At 48.5% G+C, this 9,123-nt stretch overlaps 1 protein-coding gene across 1 annotated transcript; it reads left to right on the top strand.

Annotated features, from left to right (window-relative positions):
- Window positions 1–244: 244 nt before the first annotated feature.
- FAF2 (Fas associated factor family member 2) lies at window positions 245–8,800 on the top strand. The gene is made up of 10 exons (XM_010189765.1): window positions 245–309; window positions 742–876; window positions 1,571–1,647; window positions 2,774–2,912; window positions 4,249–4,334; window positions 4,415–4,506; window positions 5,918–6,095; window positions 7,014–7,185; window positions 7,405–7,548; window positions 8,024–8,800. The coding sequence occupies exons 1-10, from the start codon at window positions 262–264 to the stop codon at window positions 8,204–8,206; spliced, it is 1,254 nt and encodes a 417-aa protein (XP_010188067.1). The 5' UTR covers window positions 245–261; the 3' UTR covers window positions 8,207–8,800.
- Window positions 8,801–9,123: the final 323 nt, after the last annotated feature.

Raw genomic sequence — 9,123 nt, 5'->3', positions numbered from 1 at the left:
CTGCTGAGAATTGGCCAATGCTGGAAGAGTACAAAGGGCCTGTTTGAGGCCTTCTGTGTGTTTACAGATTTGGGTTGGCTCAGGTTGCTCTGCTCTTAAACTGAGAGCAGCACACTTTAAAAAAAAAAAAGTGTTGTGGTAATGTGTTGCAGTAAGTCCTGTCTGTGCTCACACGTCGCAAAGAACAGTAAAAATACAGCACTTCCCTGGCACTCATCTGCTTTCATTCTCCTTCTTTAGGACTTGACTGGTATAGAATCCATGGACCAATGTCGTCACACACTGGAGCAGCACAACTGGAACATAGAGGTACCACTGCAAAAAAGATTTGTAGGTGTTTCCAAGTACCTGGCTTAAACTGAGTACTCTGTGGTGTGGGGGCCCCTACCAGTAAGATTGGATTTCTCGGCCCCTGAAATTACAGTCATAGCTCTTCATAACAGTATCTTGATACATCTGGAGAGCTGGTTTCAGAAGTACACAGCAGAGTTGTTATGGCTGTGAACAGTCTGTGACTGGTGCATCGTGTGACTTCCCATAGTGCGTGTGTGTAGGCTGCTATGGCAAAGGCTTCCCATCCAGAAGAGTATTGGTAGTTACAGTCTGTGATGAGTTGTGGTTATCCAGTGTCCTGGGGCTGTGGACAAATCATACCTACTGCTAGTGTTCAAAGTACAAAAAAGATCTCTTCTGTCATCCTTAAGTGTCTGAAACCTCCCTTTGCTCTTTCTTGTGTCAAAGGCAGCTGTACAGGACCGACTGAATGAGCAAGAGGGCGTCCCAAGTGTCTTTAATCCTCCTCCATCGCGGCCATTGCAGGTCAATACAGCTGACCACAGGATCTACAGCTACGTTGTTTCAAGGCCACAGCCAAGGGCAAGTTATCTTACTGTGGATTTTATCCTGCTTCTTGGGTGACTGTGAACAACAGAGCTTGCAAGCTGGGAAAGGAGTTGTTTTCTTTGTGTGCTGTTATCTCCTTTCTAAATATTTTATCTTCTGAAAACAAAATGTAGAGCTATTCCTTCAGCCTCTGTAATTGCTGTGAATATTTTCTCCGTGGTGTGATTCACAATATGAGACTACCTTCTTTGCGTCTTGCTGTGGCATAGTAAAGCTTTTTAATCAGTTCAGTTGAAACAAAGGTCTGTCCCCTCCTTATGGCACAGTGATAATAGTTTTAATTTTTAGAGACCCCCAAAAATTGTGTATCAACTTGAATGCAGTAGCAATTACTTTCATTAATGTTTCACAAACACATTTGCATGAGCACCTGCAAGACTCGGTGCTGTTAGTCCCTTTGTACAGTTAATAAAATTAGCACAGAGCAAAAGCATGGCTGCCTGAATAGTCAGTGACACCGGCTTTCAGATACGTCATGTTGAATTCTGAATGAACCATGTCAGCTAAATTTGATTTGATGTGTCCAAAGCCATGAATCATTGCTGAGCTCTTTAGCAGTGGTTAGAGCACTCGTACTCCTGTGTGTGCTTGGTGCTGGTGGACACTTTGCTTTAGCAGGTCTGTTTCTGGGGTGGAAACTGTTCTAATTCTTTGTTTGTAATTGCAGGGTCTGTTAGGATGGGGTTACTACTTCATAATGCTTCCATTTCGATTTACGTATTACACATTACTTGATATATTTAGGTAAGTACTTTTTTGTGCTGACTCATGTATTGACTGCATCAAGGCACACTCTGGCTTAGATTTGGCTGTACCTCTGTCACTTGGATCTTTGATGGCAGATTTTCCATTTATTTGCTCAACTGGCTTTATCTGTAGCCTTGTAAAGTTCCTACACTGTTTAATAAGAAACAAATCTTATTGTAGAGAGACAGAGCATCTTGCAGCTCTGTAAATGAAATATTTGATTGGAGTTCTGGCTCTGTGGCTTTACAGTTTGAGTGCTGTGGAAAGGGAATGCAAACCAGTGTCAAACAGCTTGATCAGAGTCGTGCCCTATTGGGCTGGGATCCAGGTTCACCTACCCTCATCCCTGTATCTTGGCAATACCCAAACTGTAAACAACTCTTGCTTTTTCTCCTTTGGTGTCTGTTGCTGCTTCCCCCTTTACTTCCCCAAAGGGCTAGTTCATCTTGCCTCCTTACAGCACTGATAGAAAAGGGGGAGAGTTTGAAAGGTGGTAAATATCCAGCAGTCCTGCTCTCTGCATTGTTTTGGCAGTCTCCTCTGCTCTGTTACTTTTTTTCCCCTTTTAAAGACTGTACCAATGTTCAGTGTAACTTGTGTGTGAATAGAACTAAACAACATTAATATCAGCCTTGCAGTTAAGCTTTCTCAGCCTCAGAGGAATGACTGTTTCTTCTGTCTTCACTGGACTCCTAGTGCAATGTTCTCTTTCTGCAGTGCTTTGTACTCCATAATTGTTAGTCTTGAAATAGCAGAAATGCAGCTTCCAAAGTTATCTGAACAAAACTCTGTGGCTTTTAACAGCCCATCTTTGACTAAATTCCTCAAACCTCATACCGTTGGTGTGGCTTACGCCTGATGTTTCGGAGTAAATCAAAACTGTTAATCACAGAGAATTCAGATATTTGCTGATGCCTGCCATGAGATAATATTTGGCTGGGAAGGTCTCTGTAGCAGTGGTATCAGTTCAGAGCAGGTGGCAGTTTAGGTTGTGATTTATATGTTCAAGGATCTCAGCTGTGACTTTTTTCCCCTCCTCATGAATACCAGTGACTATGGAAGAGAACCTGTTCTTCAGAAAGTCAGTAAGCTGAATTTCCAGTGTCCTTTGCTTCCTTCCTAGGTTTGCTCTGCGTTTTATACGCCCTGATCCTCGTAGTCGGGTCACTGACCCAGTGGGTGACATTATTTCATTTATTCATATGTTTGAGGAGAAATATGGGAGGATACACCCTGTCTTCTACCAGGGAACTTACAGCCAGGTCAGTGTCACACATTGGTGCATAGATCCTGGGGAGATGGAGTGGGGATTTTGCCTGACAGTACCAGGGCCTACATTGCAAAATCGCTTTTCATCCAAAAGCCCAGCATTTGTCCCCAGACTCTCTAACAGAGTAATGGAGACTTAGTGAGCAAGTGTATTGGAAAACTAGCGTCTGCCAGGCTTGATAATATGCCAAGCCTGCAAAGTTGGAAAGCAAAGCTGCTCTGACTGTTCCTCAACCGTCTGTATGGCTGTGTAGCCAGCAGCTATTCTTTGTAATCCTGCTTTTGTTATTGTAAACTGCTGTGGTGTGCCTGAGTCTGTGCTTCTGTTCACCAAATTGGGATTGACTGCCTGGGCTTGTACTGTAATGCAACTCCAGAGCTTGGTGCGGTACCTCAAAATTAAGAGAGGGAGCCCCTGAAGAAATTATGGGAGGTGAGAGTTCCATGTGTTAGATGAGGGCTGATGGTGCTCTCTGGAAGAGGGACATCCCAGTGGGTACTGCCTCTTCTGCAGCTTCGCAGCCAGCCAAGGGAAGGGCTTCCCGCAGTGCGTCCCAGCAGGCAGTTGGATCAGCACCGCTTCCCAAGTGCCAGAGTGTGGAGTCTGTATCTCCACGCTGCACAGCGATGCAGCTCACTGCCTCTGCAGCTCTTCTAGGCCCCTCTGTCCTGTCTGGTGTCCAAACTTAACCACGGAATGGTTAGGCTACCAAAACTCCGTGCCAGTAAAACAGGGAGCCTATTGTGCGCTTATCCTGTGGTCTTGTTAAGAAATGCTCTTGGGTGGGTGGAATCCAGAGACCATAGATGGAAAAACAGTTGTTTTGTTATTGTGGTTTTTTGTTTGGGTTCATTTTGTTGTTGTTGTTTTGGTGGGGCCTCCAGCATTATTGAGTTATCTTTTTTTAGTAATGTTTTCATTTGGTGTGGTGTGAAGATTGTGTCCTGTACAGGCTAGAGGGGAAAGCTCATCCTTGGCTGCTGTGAGTCTGAGGGATGAAGGAGGGCTCCTCACTGCCAGCCGAATCTGGCGATGTGGTGGGGGTGTCCATCCGCGCAGTTGCCTGCCTTGCTTTGCTCTGAGTTTAGTATTCTCCAAAGCCATATCCTGAAAGGAGTGGGAAAGAACACCGCTGTAACCCCCTTAAATGAGGGTTTAGTCAGAAAGTCTGAAGGTTCATCCTCCACTGCTGCTTCATTAAAGCCATGCTAGTGGCAGAATAACGGCCTGGGTCAGTGTTGCTGAGCTGTGTCACACACGTCCTGTGGGTGCTGCTTTCCCCTTGCCTAGAGACCCTGTAACTTTATCTCCTCTGCTCTTATGCCAAGGCACTGAATGATGCCAAGCGGGAGCTGCGCTTCCTGTTGGTTTATCTTCATGGAGATGACCATCAAGACACAGACGAATTCTGCCGGTAGGTAGGAGAGTTTTCCAAATAGTTACCTTTGCACTTTAAATGCAGCTCCATTCACACAATCTCTTCTCATCCCCTAGCAATACACTGTGCGTACCTGAGGTGATCACCCTCATAAACACTAGGATGCTCTTCTGGGCTTGCTCAACAAATAAACCAGAGGGATACAGAGGTGAGTGTGTCCCTCCTGGGTTTTACCCATCCCCTTCTGTCTCTGGAAGAAGTCAAATGCTCTGACAAATTTGTGTCTGAAACGCAGTTGGTTTTTGTGCAAGCAGACAAGATTTCAGAATTGCATGGGGAAATGTGTTGGTTTTCATGTGATACCTCAGGGGGCCTGTTTGAATGCCAGGGAAATACCTTCTCTTAACCTCCACTGTTCCCTGTATTTCTGGGCACTCTTAGTTGCATGCTTTTTGCTGTGGGCATTCAAGCTGCTTCCAGTGCCTTGGTAACAGGAGTTGGTGTGTGTGTGCCAAGGATTAAACGGGAGTGCAGAAACAAGTACCCATCTAGCTGTGCCCTTAGCACTGGTTCATGTGATGCCTGAGGCCAGGAGGACTTGTTAGGTGCATTCTTTCCCTTTCTGAGACACTCATCTTTATTCCACGCCCAATCTCTCCTCAAGAGTCCACAGTGAGGTCCTTTTAAGTGCTGCCTTTCCAAAGCTGTTGTTACCTGGCCTTGCTAGCATTTTGGTGGGGTTTTGCTGCAAATGGAGCCTTTTCTGTTCTGTTCATGCCTCCTGTGTTGCTTCTGAGCCTTCCTGTTTCATGGCAGGAGAGGCCAGGAGTTTTGGTACTAAGTCTGGGTCATTCCTGGCTTCGTAGTTCAGCTACCAGCCTTGAAAGAATGGCTTTCCAGGGAGACTTTCTTTTGCTTGTTGCTATTTCATTGCTGAGATGCTTTGGAGTCACAGCCTAGAAAGCAGAGCTGGAAGGGATCGTGGCCTTTCATTTAATTTGCAGGGTGTTCTGGTTTAGTTTGTGTGGCTCTGTTGGTAATGACAGCCCCAAGTTGTGTGCCACGTATGTTTTAAGGAGGAGGTGGTCAGCAGTCATAGGTGAACAGTAACTTAAAGGCCCCTTATCTGCTCCATTCCCTGCCTCAAAACAGAGCCTATCTCTGGCAGGAACAACCCAATTTGTTCTGAAATGTCCAGGATGGACACTGCCGTCCTCCCCATGGCAGTATCTTCCACAGTCTGGCTATGCTTAATATTAGCAAGGGTTTCCCTGTGCTTAACCTGTGCTTCTCTTCCTGCAGTTTAAACCCAGGGCTTTCTTTTGTCCCTTTCTGAATAGACATTCAGAGCAATTTGCTTCCTGCTTGAATTCAAGAACCTTTTTGGTTACTTGAAAGCTTGGTTTTTTTCCCCCTCACTGTGCTCCAAGCCACTTCCTCCCTGTGCTAATTTGTGAGGTTTAGTTTGACAAAATGGAGCCTGAGGCCTTTTCTGCCTGGAAAGAAGCAGTGGCTGTGGAAGCTGCTTTCCAGACCCTTGGTGATGGAAAGTGTTTGTGCTCTACTTGATGACCCTCCTGGATGGGGCAGTTGTGGTGATGTTAGTGCCCATTTCCCAGTCTCTCAGGCTCTGCGAGAGAACACGTACCCGTTCCTGGCTGTGATAATGCTGAAGGACCGCAGAATGACGGTAGTCGGGCGGCTAGAAGGCCTCATCCAGGCTGACGACCTCATTAATCAGCTCATGTTCATCATGGATGCCAACCAGACCTACCTGGTGTCCGAACGCCTGGAAAGGTATGAGGGGACCTGAGCTCCAATAATACAGACCTTGTGGAGGCAGACTCTGCTCTGCCCCCTTTGTCCCTCCAGACACCACACGTAGGCAGGTAGGTCAGCGTCTCCTGGTCTGTAGCACAGCCTACGGGCTCCCTTCTTCCCAGTGGGGTCACTGGTCTGTAAATTCAGGCTGCCCTATAGCCAGGGAGCTGGATGTGTTGCCCATACAGGCCTGCTACTAAAAGGAGGATGTGAGTACTCCACTGCAGCTGGAGCTCACCCTTGGTGTGCTGGAGCTTTGCAGCTAAAGCCTGGACAGCAGCCAGTAGGAGCCAAGTGGGAGCAAAGCATTGCAGGCAGGAGGAGAGCTGGCAGCTGCAGCTGCTTGGTGGGCAAGTGCTGCTGCCCGGGCTGTCCTGGACCCTGCCTGCATTGCTGGCAGTGACTGGTGAGCACGAGCCCCAGTCCCTGGTAACTCTGCAGGGACTCACAGGCTATGTCCAAAGTAAAATGCCACCTTCTGGACTTCTGCTTGCCCCAGGATCTCTGTGGGGGAATCCAGTAATGCATTTTGATGCCTCTGGTTTCTAAAATGCACAAGGAATTACCTGAAGGAAATAAAACTGAAGAGTCTCAAGTATGGGGCAGAAGTCCTGGGCACTGCTTACGTGTGCTGTCTGTCCACCCTGTCAAGCTGCAGCGGGTGAGACTTTTTTTGTTCATTTCCACTCAACCTAGGGAAGCAGTCTGTGTGCTGGGTGCTGTGGAGGCTCCGCTTCTCTCTCAGGAGCTCATGGTATTCCAAATCGGGCATTTCCTCGTGTGTGTGCTCCTATAAGTTTGAGGCTGTATCTGCATCCTCAGGTCTGCCATCAGCCTGCCATGCCTTCATTTGGGGGCCTGCTAGCCCTGACCACTCTCTGCTTGCATTTGCAGGGAGGAGAGGAACCAAACCCAAGTTCTGAGGCAGCAGCAGGACGAGGCGTATCTGGCCTCCTTGCGTGCAGACCAGGAAAAGGAGCGCAAGAAGAAGGAGGAACGAGAGAGGAAGAAGAAGAAGGAGGAGGAAGTGCAGCAGCAAAAGCTAGCGGAGGAGAAACGGCGACAGGTGAGAGCAAACTGACTGCTGGAGAGGCTGCAGTGCCTGGTGGGACGCTCACGCTGTGTAGGAGCAGTGCCTGCAGTAGAGCTTTCTTGTCAGATTGGAGCTGCTTGTCTTGCTTGGGGCTTGGGTGTCCTCTGAGCCTTCTGGAGCAGCTGTGCTGCATGGGGCAACCGTAAGGCTCAGTTCAGTGCATGCCCATTGCTCCTGCTCCCTCCTTTGCAGACGCTGCAGGAGGAGAAGGAGCGGAAATCTGAATGCCTTCCTCCCGAGCCACATCCCGATGACCCCGAGAGCGTTAAGATAATTTTCAAGCTGCCTAATGATTCCAGAGTGGAGCGGCGATTCCACTTCACACAGTCATTGACGGTGAGCTTGGGGCAGGGGCAGAGCTGAGAGGTTTCCCAGAGTAAAGGAGGGTCAAGAGGTTCTCCAGGTGTCTCAGCAGTAGCTTTGGATGTGTTGGACTTGGCCAAGTGGTGACCTTTGCTGAGAGCCTTAGCGGTGGTGGTGTTCCTGGGTAAGGAGGGCGCCCTGGGGCCTGGTCCCACCAGCTTAGAGAGGTTAGAGGTAAAAATATGGAATAAACTTTTTCTTTTCTGGAAAAGCTAAGACTCTTGATATTCCCTATTAAAGAAGGGTGTAGGAAGAGCCAGAAACAGTGTCTGGACTCTCCAGATACTTTGAGAAGTCCAGCTTCATTCATGTGAGGAAAATTACTGTCTCGTGTCTACAATGCAGAGATGGTGCAGGTTTGGTAACGTCCCCCCCGAGGTGCCGTGGATGCGGTCTGGCTGTGGCACTGCTCCCCTAACTGTCAGTTGTTTCTGTGCTCCTTTCCCAGGTGATCCATGACTTCTTGTTTTCCTTAAAAGAAAGCCCTGAAAAGTTCCAGATTGAGGCCAACTTCCCTCGCCGTGTCCTGCCCTGCCTCCCAACAGAGGAGTGGCCCAACCCACCCACGCTGCAGGAGGCCGGACTGAGCCACACGGAAGTCCTCTTTGTGCAGGACCTCACGGACGATTGACACTTTTCCAGAAGATACAATGGAAAGAGAAATTCATATTATTATTATAATACAATATTTTTTTTAAAAGACTGTGTACAAACGAGGGATCAGAGACCACATCGCCTGTGCCAGCTGTGCTGTGTATGTGCACTGGCGAGGGGAAGTGTGTGCACGTCCTCACACACCCGTGTACACGGCCATCCCCTGCGCTCGGAGGGCAGAGAGGGAGGGGAGCTGGCGTTGCCCCTCCACCCTCCCTGGGGAGGAACAGGAATGGCAGCTCTCAGTAAATCTTGCTTTTATTGACAATAATAATAAAACCCCAACAACCTGACATCTTGTGAAGATTTGATACTCTGCTGCTCCGGACAGCCACAAGACCTGAATGTGCTGGGAGTGGGGTGGGGGGGAAGGGCTGAACAGAATCTCTTTGGCTTCCCTCTGTGTATAAATATCTTTCTTTTAATATTTCTCTTGCTTTGTAATGACCAAAGGAGAATGGGGTTGACTATAGTATTAACTTTTTGATAAAGAGCTGGTTCGATTCTTACCCGTGTGGGGTCTTGCCCAGGGTTCTTAGCCTGCATAGTGTAATAAACTCTGCCTCTAGCATGTCTGTGCCGATGCTTTCTGCCTGTGCCCCCTGCAGCCGAGCATGGGGAGGGGGTCCTGCTGCTGTGGCTCTGCAGTGAGGTCCTGCTCACAGCACTGTGGGTACACAACCTCTGGGCTCACATGAGGTTGGCTCCTTGAATCCATAATGCACTCACCATGGGGGAAGGTGGTGCTGGGGCTGCTGCTGTGCTGTGAGCACTGGGTGAGGCTGGGGAGGAGGGAGGTTGCCTGCCCTTTGCTCCAAGGGCTGGGTCAGTCCTCCCTGATCAAGTGAGAGGGGGGGAAAAAGAGATGTAGTGGTGAAGAGAGGGAGAAGGAGG

Source organism: Mesitornis unicolor, unplaced genomic scaffold (genome assembly GCF_000695765.1).
Source record: "Mesitornis unicolor isolate BGI_N332 unplaced genomic scaffold, ASM69576v1 scaffold38258, whole genome shotgun sequence".
Lineage (NCBI taxonomy): Eukaryota > Metazoa > Chordata > Aves > Mesitornithiformes > Mesitornithidae > Mesitornis > Mesitornis unicolor.
This window is presented reverse-complemented; position numbering and strand designations above follow the sequence as displayed.